Source organism: Citrus sinensis, chromosome 7 (assembly GCF_022201045.2).
Source record: "Citrus sinensis cultivar Valencia sweet orange chromosome 7, DVS_A1.0, whole genome shotgun sequence".
Taxonomy (NCBI): Eukaryota; Viridiplantae; Streptophyta; class Magnoliopsida; order Sapindales; family Rutaceae; genus Citrus; species Citrus sinensis.
In genome coordinates, this window is record NC_068562.1 from 16589562 (window position 1) to 16603350 (window position 13789).

A 13789-nucleotide genomic window follows, 5' to 3' on the forward strand; every position below is an offset into this window, starting at 1 on the left:
AGAATATTGTTCTTTCATATTAGCTTACAGCTGAATTGCTCATGACCAATCATCAACATAATCTATCATTATATTCAGGAAAAACATCATGGGACTTTTGACTTTATCTTTATAAATGTTGACAAAGATGAGTACATTAATTAACCACCACAAGAGGATTTTTGAGCTTGTGAGGATTGTGGGAGTGATTTGCTACGACAATACCCTATGGTACGGATCTGTGGTGGCACCATCTGATGCAAGACTGGAGAAGAACATCAGATATCAGGGATTTCGTGTTGGAATTCAACAATACCGTGGCTATTGATCCAAATATCGAGTTTTGCCAACTTCCTTTTGCCGATGGGATTACGTTGTGTCGCCGCATTAGCTGATCATCTGCGGTGAAAATATGGTAAGGGGTAAACGTTATAGTCGAAAGTGCATTATTAAAGTCAGTGCATGCGGTCTTATCAGAGATCATAATGGGGCTTGGGTGGCCGGCTTTGGAATGAACATTGGATCGTGCTCGGTTACAGTGGCTGAGCTTTGGGGCCTATATCAAGGTTTAAATATTGCTTGGCAAAATGGGATCCGATGGTTACAAGTTGAAGTTGACAGCATCTGTATTCTCCAACTAGTCACCACCCCTACGATCACAACTAATGAGCTATCTCCTTTGATTAAGTCAATTAAAGATCTCATTAGTCGCAGCTGGTGCATTACCATTAATCATGTTTACAGGGAGGCTAATTTTGCAGCGGACTTCTTAGCCAACCATGCCCTATCTTTTTCTTTGGGTCTTCATTTGTTCCCAAATCCTCCTCCTGGTATCATTGCTTACCTTCAGCATGACATGTATGGGGTAGCTTACCCACGTTTTGTTTGTCCTTAGCTCTTTTTAGAGCCCCTTTGTATCAAAAAAAAAGTCAGTGCATGTGTTACCAAACGGTCGTGGCTCAGTTGGCGGCGCAGGCTGGGTAAGTGGGAAGAGCTCTTGGGTTCGATCTCCACTAAACACACCATTTGGAAGGGGTAAGGAGCCTTAACTGTGACTACACCTCGAATCTGGATTAGTCGGGGCCCAATGCGGTCGCCGGAAATCGGGTGGTTTAAACCAAAAAAAAAAAAAGTCAGTGCATGTGTTTGAAAGTTCTGTGTAGAGTTAGAAAAAATTGTCCGAGTGACTTCTAAATAGTTTTATTTATTTTTTTAAAAGAAAGTATAGATTTCTAAATCTAAAGAATAAGCTATTTTAATTGGATCGTCCCAAATTTTCTTACCCTGCAAATTATTCTCAGACGATGTGGAATTATCTCCTCAATTAAACTTATACAATGGTATACAGTTTACATTTAACTGCTCAATTTAGAACTTTAGATACTTTGTTTTTATCCAATTGATGAATCACCAAATAATTATTTATTGTCACTTGTATGGAAACAATTGATTTTCTTCTACAGAAGATGTAGGGTAATCAATAGATAAGAATATTTTCAATACTCCATTGATTCTTAAGATACATAATAAAGAAATAAATTATATCTACGTTGATTCTAAGAAAACTCGCAAATCTATGGTATTAGAATGCATTGATTTTATGGAATACTGACAAATAACAAGATTAGAATTCAAATCAAGAGTTTATTCTAAGAACTAGTCAATAACAAATAACAAATAACTGTTTGTAAAAATTACAACAGACACTTTTTTATACAATTAATTATGACTTATCCCAATTTGAATAAAAAATATGTTTTAATAAGACTTATGCTTAAATTAGGAACTCAAATAAGCTACACCTAAATAAAAAAAAAATAAAACTATGAATAAGTAACCAAATTAAACTAAACTAGAATACAAATTAATTAAAACATTTCTAAATATTATAACCTTCAATCTAATTAGGATTTCTTCAATCTGCTTCAATTATTTTTATAAACTCAATTAATGTGTAAATGATACATAAGATGCTTCATTAGTTAGAATACAAATTAAATTGAAATCAACTGAGTAAGCATAGTAATACTCGAGATTCAGTTATAAATTAAATATTTTATTTTATTTATTATATTCAGAGTAGATATAAGTTGACTTATGTTAGAGATATTCCAACAATAATATATGATAGAAATATGAGTTAAAATTGATTCTTTGAATTGCAAAATCAACTAGAACAACAATACCGATTAGCAAACCCAACAGTGATAAACAATAGTTTGAGAATAACAATAAGGTTGTTTAACCCAAAAGTTGCATTCAGAAATAGAGAATTTTGCACCCATGAATCAAAAAGTTGTATCCCATAATGTTGAAGTTGTTAGCTAGTCAACAAATATAAATTTATCAAGGCATGCGTGAATCACTATCCTTAAGGAAGATTTTTCAGTGCAAAAAAGGACACAATTCAAAGTGGATTGACTTATATGATATAATAACACAACTGTAAGGTTGTATTCTAAGCAATGACAATTTAAGTAGCAAAACAAAGAAAATTGATGATAAAATATGAGAATAAAGTAGAGAGGATTAATTATAACAATTCATCTAAATTTGGGACATTAGTATTTTGAAATATCAATAAAATTCTAACGATATATTAGGACAATATTACTTGTGTTGCATAAGTTAAAAAAGAGTACATCAAAGGAAATAGAACCAAATACAACGTCTAACTAAAATTTTTCTACACTCATTAGCTCCAACGAAATTAGAAAAATGATATCAAATAAGTACAATACACTAATAACTTCTATAGATCTATTTACAAACGCTTTACTGACATAAGCTTTTGAAAAACTAGTACGTAACATTAGCATGCGTTGGCTCTACAGATTATAAAATTGACATATGTTATTTTAAGGAGGGAGGTTTTATTGAGGTGTACTAATCAAGTCCAACACTACTTTTAATATCATAAAAATTATATGCAAAAACTTAATTAGGTATATGTTGATCGGTTCTTTTTTTTTTTTTAATTAATTAAGCATCAAGTTATTGTATTATACATATTTTTATAACTGTTATGATAATAGATCATTACACCGATATTTATAATCAGATATATATTTGGGGCTTACATTATTATATTTTTATTTTATGAAGTACATACTTAGCCAAATACCCATCACGGAAGAGGGGATATCTCTACTCCACTCGCATTTCGTAAGGGAAAAAGAAGTTACAAGTAATTTTCACACAATTATATTTAATTAAGGGAGGTTGAATCAATGAGAACTCGAACTATTGTCTTCATAGTCATGCGATCGGCCCTTGTTATATGGGACTTAAAGTGGGCATTTTATTGTAAGGGGTATTTTAGATTTTTCATTCTTGAATAATTGTCATATTTGTGAATTAAATGACTGCCGTGCCATATTGTGCAAATTTTAACCACCCACGCAGCCGGTGCAAACTCCGTCATTACAGTCTTCCTTTTCCTCTCACGACAACCCCACGCTGTCAAAACGAAAATTTTCCATAGACGCACAAAGCCCTTCGTTTTAGACTTTTACAAAGCAAAAACCCTTTGGCAGCAAATAATATACAAAAGCTCTCCCTGTTGTTTGCTATTCCCCTTTCTTTCTTTTGATGGAATCTGTTTCAAGTTCAGTTCTTAATAAACCTTTACCTTCTCCTTCATACTCTTTTGCAAAGTCATCAAATCAGCGAACTGGGTCTTTGAAATTCAGTGAAAGCTCTCGTTGTGCCGCCCTCGGTCTTCGGCTTCGCATTCATGCTCAGGCGCGTGAAGTACCCAACGAAGGTGAAGATGACAAGCCCTCGGATAACGGGATTGGCTCAGCTTTTGGGGACGCTGTCTCTTTATCTCAGGTGATTGGTTTTTTAAATGCTCAAAACTTGTTTATTTAAGTTTGTTAGCTGATGCTTCTTGTTTAATTTGGTGCTTTTGATGTGCCCATGATCTGTGAACTCGGAATAGTTAGATTTTTTTTTTGTTTAATAACATGTATGGGAGAATGCCTGGAGACTTGCAACAGATTCAATTATCGATCATGAATGAATCTGTATTTTTTTTCATTAAGGACTTAAAAAAACTGAAATTTTCTTTTGGCAAGAAAGTAGTTGAAGGATGTGCTTGAATTTTTGCTGGGTAATCATCCTACATTATTGAGTTTGTTCATAAGCATGTTGAATGTAGATTTGGTCACCCGTTAGTAGTAGAAAAAAGAGTTCCTTTTAGAATAGTATGAACTTGATTGACTTGCGTGGTTGTTCTATTTTGGGAAGACAGTTGTATTATATTAGTACGTTGCAGAAACAGTGATACTTTAATTTCATGTCTAATGGGGTCCATATGGTAGCTTATTGAAGTCAAGTTTATTGGTATGTTAATCTTTTTCTTGACTTTTTTTTTTCTCCACTTTCTCAGTTGTAGTTGCAAAGAGATTGCTTATGATGTTTTGAAGTAGCAGTTGTGCCATTTCCGTGCATGCCATATTATGTATGCTCATGGCTAAAGGGTCTTTTGGCAGAATGACTTTTGCTTTTGGATTCAACAATTGTTTAGATACTCCTGGAGATTCCTATTTACTTTATTAAGCACATTATACTTTTTCCTAGTTCCTTTTAGCATTTCACTGCAGAAATAGGACATGCTGTGTTGTTTTGGAGGTGTAATTATTGTTCAATTGTGCAGCCATGCTAAGTGACCCAATTCTTGTAGAAATTCACTTTTTTGATTAACCAATATTTGATGGCTTCCTGTGTATATCTGTCATACCTTGCCTCTTCACCAATGATGTTCTTTCTTGTCTTGAATATATTTGTGTGTGGGAGACTAATGCCTGTGACTTGCAATTGCATCAAGTGACATTAGACATGTTCTGAACTTGGATTAGAACTTCTATTCAAGTTATTTGATTCAGTACTTTTTTTCACTTAATTTATTTTTCTTGTCAATGGTATTTGGTGCTTTCCTCTGATTTATTAATGCTGCTAAGGGATAGTAATGAGAAAAATTTTATGTCTTCTATAATTCCATAATTTATGAATCTTGGAAAGTACATGAAGCAATTTAGGAAGTTGCGGAATTGCTTCTTGTGATTCTAATTCTTTTCGTATCTTTCCAAGAATGCCAAGTTATTTTCTGGGTTGTGAAGTGGTTTCTTTGATGGCCTTCTAGTTCTATTGTGCTCCTATGTAATATCTGCAACATTTTTTTTCCCCACGATATAGACCATTAATGGATGTATCAGATGGCTGCTTCGGCTTAGTAGTGATGGCTTCTCTCATATTTTGAAGGGTAATACAAATCAAAATCCGAGTGGTGATAAGGATGCAGATAATTTATTGAAGATAGAAACACCTCATGTGGTTCCTCATGGGAGCGGAACAAGTGGGGGAACACGAGCTGGACTTTTTAGAACCCCAATATCTGGTGGAGTGCAGAGTGCAACTTCAGCTCATGGCTTACCTCGACCAGCCTTAGCAGTTCGCAATCTAATGGAACAGGTATTTGATTTCTTAGTATAATAAATCTATACCTGTTTGGTATTACTCTTTAAAGGAGCTGAGTTTGGTTACACTCAGAGTAATTACTTGTACTTTTATTTTCATTTAAATATGAATTGAAAAAATTTTAAATCTACCCTTCTTCATGATTTAAGGCCAGGTTTGCTCATCTATGTACTGTAATGTCTCGGATGCACCATCGACGAGAAGGATACCCATTTGGGTCTCTGGTAGATTTTGCTCCTGATTCAATGGGGCGTAAGTATTTGGATCCTTAAGAATTGCTTAATTTTGTTTTCCTTTTCTTCAGTACAATCTATTTTTGTCTTCAATATTTTTATATTTGCAGATCCAATATTTTCATTTTCACCATTGGCCATCCATACACGGAATTTGTTAGCTGACCCCAGATGCACACTTGTTGTGCAGGTTAGTTATTTAGTATTTTGCACTGTGTTAGGAGTTCCTGCTTTAGTTTTCTATTTATCAATTTTATTGACAGCTAGGATTAATAGATACCTGGATGGAGCGGCTTATCCAATGCAAGAGTAACTATTTTTGGCGACATCTTCCCACTTCCAGAACATCAACAGGTTGTAATTTATTTCTTTCTTATTAATTTTTATACTTTTTAATAAATTTCTGGATATGCCTTAAGAAGGTCGGAAATTGCTTTCTGTTCTTTAGCCATAGTCATAACCGCGGAACACAATGCATTGTACAATTTTCAGTGAACCAATCTAGCTTCATCTAGCCGCTTAGGAATTATTATGCTTGGAGCGTCTAACAGGCTTTTTCTTGCTTCCTTTTTCTTCACATTTCACCAAGTTTCATACATTCAATTTAATGCTATGAGATTCATTTGGGCTTGCTATTTGCCATTGGACCTGTTTTGAGTTGGTTGAGCCCTATATTTCTTCTCAGATGGAGTCTGTTGGGCAAAGAATCTTTTTGCTTCTAAATTTTACGACAGACTTTCAGACTTTCAGTGGTTTGGGGGAAAGAATGCATCTTTGCCACTGAGGGTTCTGTCACTACTGCTGTTGTTTATAGTTTATACATTATAATGCCTAGTTCTGTTTTCAGGAATGGGCACATAAACAATATATCGCAAAACATCATCAAGGACCATCTCAACAGTGGGGTAATTTCTACTACTTTCGGATGCAGGACATAAGGTTTGTTTTAATTATTTATTTATACATTTTTATCCTTGAGTTTATTTTGGTTTTGTCAGTGTTATTTATGTATATTTTCTATATAAAAAAGTTGTAAATTTTCTCTTTCTTTGGAATGCATATCGAAACTGATAGTTTAAAAGTGTTTAGATTCTTGGATTTTAAAGCTTGGATTCATCTTAACGTGTGTCTATATTTATTAATTATTTAAAATATATATAGAGAGAGTTTTTATTTGGGGAGGGGGACGAGGTGTGTTGGCAAACATTGTTCAAAATTTCTGTTGGCTCATTGACTGAATTGGATTTCAAGTCTGTTCTCTTCTGCAGAGTTTCTAACTATCTTTGCAGCCTATGATGAAAGAGCTACAAGCACCTGGTCTGATATTAAATTGACCATGGGATTTTTTGTGCATCAGCTCAATAGGAAAAACCGGGCTATTACGGAATGGCAAACTTTTGAAAAATGGAGGAGAGAAGATTTATGGGCATTATACAATCTGAGAGCATAAGTGTAGATTAATGTTTATTTGTTCTCTTTACTTGATCTCTGTTAATTTATTAATTTGAAGGATTAACAACATTTACACGCAGGGAGATATATAGAGGGAGTTTAGATTAGCTGCCACTTTAGTTTTCACAAATTATCATGCGGATTTCACTTTGAATGAAGTTCGCATTGTCATAAATTCTGTAGATAAGATGCATTAGCTGAGTTAAATTTCTATAAAAATTGAGGTATCGTGTGGATTTGAAAACAGCTGTATTGTGGACCATTTTTGCTGGTTGATTACTGGGTGCAATGACTATTGAGTTGAAGAACTCCATTGTAACTCGATAGAACTTCTACTGATAAAACTCCTGCTGACAACTTTTTATTCTTCAGTGATGCTATCAACTCTATTTTACTAATCTCTTGCGCACAAGCCTATATTTTTGTGGTCAAAATATGGTGAATACGAACTGTATCTTAATATTTTCTAAGTGTTATTTCATTTCTTTTGGACTCTGTCTGGCTGGTGTCATAACCTGCAATAATCTAAATTTTCTTTTTGTTTATTTATTACTTTTGTTATGCATTTGTATGTCAGAAGTTCTTTGTTTATCCTGGGAGAACTGTCAGTTATAAGTATGTTTCTTGTTGAGATGAAAGTTTATATTTATTTTTCAAATTTATTGCAGTGACATATATTTCATTGGAGGCTTTGGCACTGTTGCTTGGGTCGATGTCAAGGAATACGAAGCCCTCTTGCCTGATAAGATTGCAGTTGAGGGTGGCGAGCATTATCTGAAGGTGAACTCTGTCTTATTAGTAGTTTTAATAAATGAAACTTCGGACATTTAGAGGATATGAATTTCGGTTTGTATTAGTCTTTGTCCCTTCTCGTGTATTTAATTATTTGTTCTCCTTTTGTCTGTGAAAAATGATGCACAGTACAAACAATTTTACAGGTTGATACGAATACCTGGGACTAATTGGATTTTTTACTTACTTTTATTGTAGGAACTCAATGCTGCTTTCTCAAAGCTGCTCAAAGAGCTCTTATCGGCGGAAACTGAGGTTGATGATGCTGCTATCATATCATTAGACAGCAAGGGAATTGACGTACGGGTCCGTCAAGGTGCACAGGTATCTATCCATCCACAACTATTCATATAAATTTTCATGAACTTCCAACTCTTTCTTTGCTTTTGTTTTGATGCCAATTGTTTTTCCTTTTCTTTGCAGTTCAATATACAGAGGGTAACCTTTGAAGACGGGCATACTGTTGAAACACTGGACGAAGCAAAAACCGCTCTCGGGAAAGTAATAAAGAAAGGGAAAGTGCATAATTTGCAGCAATAAAAGTTAGTTAGTGAGTCCTTTGCTTCCCAGTGAGTCCTTTGCTTCCTTCCAACAAGTATCAAGTATGTAAGATGGTGAGCAGCGATAACTTCTTACCATCACATTGACTAATCGCTGATTTTCTTTTTCTTTGGATTTTAGTTTGTTTCGTTGTTTTAATGACTTGCAATAGAACTTTGTAGGGATAGATGTTTGAGAAGCTTGCAATATAACTTTGTAACCATAGAAGCTGTTGTATGTAAAAGTAATAAAATTAAGGGTTATTATCATTTCACTATTTCAAAAATTACCAAATATCAAATGACTACAACAAATATTGTCTCTTATCATTTTCCTATTATATTTTTATAAAAATATTATTTTATTACTTTTTTGTTATAACCGTTAGTTGACCAGTTAATTGACTAAAAAAAATACTAATTTGACCCTTCGTGATTAAAAAAAAAATTTGAAACTTATTTACAAAATAATTTTGTAATATATTTATTAAAATGAATATAAAATACCAACATAATTCTTTTTGTTGGAATTATGATATATGAATTACAAATTTGTCTTATTATTTTTTTAATCATGAAGGATAAAATTGGTATTTTATTAGTCAACTAACGGTTGTAACAGAAAAGTAGTAAAATGATATTTTTATAAAGATATAATAGGAAAATGATAGAAAACAATAATTGTTGTAGTCATTTGATATTTGATAATTTTTAAAGTAGTAAAACAATAATAACCCTAAAATTAACTATCCTATGCCTTGCGCTTTCTCAAGATAGCACAACCAAATGGTTTCATTTTGCCAGATCACATCTCTAATACTTTTGTCATATTTGATACAATGACCTATGAATAACTTACAAAATCTTTAATTTGCAGAGGAGCTATGAGATGATGCTCTGCTTTTATTTGGTGTGAAATTATTCTTACTTATGTATCCCTTCAATTTTGAGGAATTCGTTTCAAGCAAGCAAGAGGGCAATTTTTTTAATATTAAACGGTAAACATCACATAAATCAACCTTGCGATTTACTTTTAGGCCCCTTACATTTTGGGGAATTCAAGCAAAAGGACAATGCAAATAATTTTATTTTGTGAACGATTAATGCAAACAATCTATTTTGTGTTGATTGTGTCCCCTTTTTTTGAAAGAAGAGGGGTAAATGTTTGTTTAATTTTTATATTTTAATTTCAGTATCTAGTTAAGTTTTATATTTTGAAAAATACCTTAAGACACCTTGTTGGTAATTATATTACAATCATATCTTAACTTTTTCTTTACTTTTACAATAATGCTCTTGTAATAATATTCTTGGAGATATTAATGAAATTTATAACAAATTAGTCTTAAAAGTAAAATAAAAATTAGTTATTTTAATTTTGGGATTATTGTGGTAATTAATTTTTTACAAAAAAAATTATCAGTAAGATTGTTGAAAAGATATTAAATATTACTTTAAATTGGCTGTTATTAATTTATTTATAAGTAATAATTAGTAAGATTGTTGCAATGGTATAAAAAATATCAGTTGTTTCGTATATTTATTTCTCGATTTGCTAATAAGTAATTATTAGTTAATTTTTTAATTAATTTTTTTATAGATTAAACAATTAATGTTAAAAATATTGTTGTAAAATGTACTATTGCAAAAGTAAAGAAAAAATAAAGGTAAAAATGTAATTTATTTAATAACATAGAGTATTTTAAGGTATTTTTTTTTAATTATAAGGAATAAATGAATATTTAAGTTAAATAAATAGATTAAATTGAGTATTTAACAAATTAGAATTGCGTGTTATTTGTGGTAGAACAAGTTGTGAATTTCTTTGTTGAAAGACGTCAAAATTCAAGTTGTCAGCTCGAGCATCCATCAAGTCATTTGGATGCTCATACAAAATAAAATAATTGGTTTGGATAGTCAAACCAAATTGATCATTATCCGTTTAGATGAGAAGATCATTTGGATGGTCAAACCAAATTGATCATTATCCGTTCAGCTCCCCCACTTTTGTAGAGCTGAATATTTGCCAACATGTCAAATCAAAGCGGTAAGAATCAAATTCATGACTAATTCTACAATGAAAAATTATCATACAATATGGTGTAACAATATAATAGCTTTACACTATTACATTTTCTAGTATTATATATATTTTTCTAGATTTTAATAAAGTTTAAATTTTTAGATTAAATAATTTTTATTAATATTTTCTTTTGATAAAATATCAAAAAACATAGATTTTAGTATGTTGAAAATAACGGAATGAATCGCATGTCACTTGATCATTGATTGTTATCGTACAATCCGACCAATAATCAGTTGATACATAATGTGTCGCGCACAATAACATGAGCTATGACACGCACATAATCAGTATAAATCAACTTTTAGGTTTCAACCAATATTATTAAAATATAATATGACATTTCACGTAATAAGATTAGATATCAGAAGTATCTAGTAGTTAACATTACTCAGTCTTGACAACTGGTTGGAAAAAAAAAATTGTAATGCGACTTCACTTTTAAATTTACGTTTGTTCAAAGTAATGAAAGTCGTAAAGTTAAAAAGGATAATAAAATCTCTGTGATTAAAAGGATAAGGTTGTGCATCCACGTCACAAATACGTTAATCATGTTTCACAATACAAACAAATTTTCATAAATGAAGCTAATTTGATTAAAAAAAACACATTTTAATTTTTTTTTTAAAAATAATAAATTAAAATTTTTCATAATTCAAGGGCAATAAGAAGTTGTGGTGCACCTCAAATGCTTTCTGGGGTTTTCGATCCGTCATCTGCCTTCACTGGATTGATTGGTTAGAGATAATGCTTTCTTCTAAAGGGAATAGGATTTAGGTCTTAATTTTGAACTGGACACGGTCTGTGAACTCGCCTTCTTATTTAAGGTTTGGAGAGTTAAGGCCTGCAAGATTATCCTGGCATTGATATTTGATTGATTCGGCTGGGATAAATAAACTCATATTGAGACTTTGACTGTTGCTGACTTTCGAATAGTGCTTTTCAACTTAAACAATAAGAGTAAGGTATCTGCTGTAAGATGCAGTGTACAGATAGGAAACTAGGGCTGGGTTTTTTCCAAGCCCATGCCCAAGCGCATTTTAGTGGAAGTTTGAGGGCTAGGCTTTCATTTTTTCTAAATAAAAAATTTAATTGTTGTAAACTTAAAAACGAGTTAATAATCAATTAGTTATTATAATAAACGATGAATTAAAGAAAATGAACATTTTAAAATAAAAAATGAAGTAAATAAAAGCTTAGAGATTTAATTTTTTTACTATTGAATTCTCTAATTTAAGCACCCCTCTTAATTAATTAACTCTTAAGAGATAGTTTAGTATTACAATTTTAGATTTTTTGAATCATTATTGACTTCTGAATCAGGGATTAAGTTTTATTTTTTATTAATTTTTAAATTTTCATTTATTGTTTTAATTTATAAATTTATTAATTTTTTTTAAATAGAGAGCCGAGTCTGACCCGAGTCTTTTTTTCCTTAAACCCTTATCTAGGTCATCATGTAAAGGTCCAGGCCAACCTAAGCTCCGGTCGGTTCGAGGCCTTTTTGCCCACCCTAAGTGTGGAAGTAGATTATACTAGTGAAAAATAAAGAATCGAGTTTAGGATGTTGCTTCGGTATCTAACATAGTGATGAACCTAAGAAAAAGCTTTATTGAGATCAAATGCTTAAAATTGGGTGGTGAATTAAAAAATACTACCATTACAATTCTTTGGCGTTTGGGGTGGGTGCTTAAAGATTTAAGGATATTGAACTGAGAATGAAGGATTCTTCCAAGTTAACTAAGTTGTTTTAATGGTGAGGGGATAGCAAATATGGCTAGTTTAGGGTTTCTTGATGTTTGACTAGATGGTAAAGATGGCCAGTATAGGATTTCTTGAGGTTTGACGAGACGGTAAAGGTAGATAGTTTAGGATTCTTGAGGTTGAAGGAATCTAAACTAAGGTTGTTCGTTCAAGAAAGAGAGCATTTCTTGAACAAAAATGGTGGATGATTGTAAGAATAGTTGTTTAAAGGCTATTAAAGGTTGCTAAACGACTTTATTGGTAAATATTTGAGAGAAGATTACGATGTTCTAAAGACCTTGATAACTGTGTGTAAGGTGCTCTATTTATAAGTTTTGAGGAAAAAAACTCAGTTAATAAGACTTCACAATCTTATTCTTACAAGATTAGCAAAAATCTTCATGCTATAAGATATGATTTCGAAGATCTTTTCCTCTTTTACATGAATAAATTGGTACTTTTCTATTTAGATTAGGATCCCATGATTTACGTCTTATTTAGGGTTTGTTGGCCGTCAAACATCTAACCTGTAAGGGTAGGAAAGGTACTAGGCTGTAGTTAGTTTTAAAGAAGACTTCTAAAAGATTGCCTAATATTGCACTTAAATATTGTAACAGTTTGATGCAGCCACATGGTTTTTGTTGTTTTGAACTTTCAAAGATAATTGGTTCTTCACTAACGCCTTCCACTGGTCATTTCCTTATGGGTTAAGGTCCCCTAAATGATCTTGGCAAATCGATATAAATTGGGTCTCACTTTAATGTATCCATGCCTTCCAAACCATAGCCCGTAGTGATTGTCCTAATACAATAATTTGGGTCCACCATGGAATACATATTTGATGGCTTAGATTGAAAATATATGAATTGTCTTCAAAACCTAAGAAAAAAAAATACAATCAACTAATGGAAATATTAGTTTTCTATCATACAAACTTTTTAAAACTATCTAGATTGAAAAATATAAACTTATATTAATAATGCTATGTTTATTAAGTTGGGATATTTAATTTATATTCCAACTGACGTGGTAAATTAAGATTATTAACTCCTCATCACACCATTTATATGATCTCAATATGATTATTTGGTAGAATCAGTGAATGATAAATATATGAATTGTCTTCAAAACACAAAAACCAAAAAAAAACAAATTCAAGAAATACGATCAACTGATGGAAATATCAGTTTTCTATCATACAAACTTTTTTGAAACTGAAAAATGAACGATAAGACTTAAAATTATTGTAAACCAGAGGCAAAATATTGTGACTCAAAGATATAAATGGTTTCGTTTTCATAGAACTAACAAGACAAAGAAGTGTATAGAATGAGTGAATGAATCCACAAATCATGTTAGGGTAAAGTGCTCATAATTTCATGAAGGAGACAAAAGAGAGTTGGTTGCCCCACCAATGCATCCATTTTAAAAAACGCTAGAATTTACCACTTTCATCACACCATACCAATCCAACAACCCAACAAAAC

General features: G+C 32.0%; 1 protein-coding gene across 3 annotated transcripts; it reads left to right on the forward strand.

Moving 5' to 3' along the window:
- Nucleotides 1-3390: 3390 nt before the first annotated feature.
- Nucleotides 3391-8746, forward strand: LOC102617224 (uncharacterized). 3 transcript variants are annotated; one of them, XR_001507933.3, is made up of 9 exons: nt 3391-3813; nt 5179-5454; nt 5610-5712; nt 5804-5883; nt 5970-6047; nt 6541-6632; nt 7814-7908; nt 8136-8261; nt 8361-8482. XR_001507933.3 is itself a non-coding variant. In XM_015529520.3 (9 exons), exons 1-9 carry the CDS (start codon nt 3571-3573, stop codon nt 8475-8477), a joined length of 1227 nt encoding a protein of 408 aa, XP_015385006.2. In that variant the 5' UTR covers nt 3394-3570; the 3' UTR covers nt 8478-8746. The 3 variants fall into 3 exon arrangements, 2 of the variants coding, with proteins under 2 accessions (XP_015385006.2, XP_006465173.2); XM_015529520.3 differs by having other exon boundaries at nt 3394-3813; nt 7814-7925; nt 8361-8746; XM_006465110.4 differs by having other exon boundaries at nt 3398-3813; nt 5245-5454; nt 7814-7925; nt 8361-8746.
- The last annotated feature ends 5043 nt before the right edge of the window (nt 8747-13789 follow it).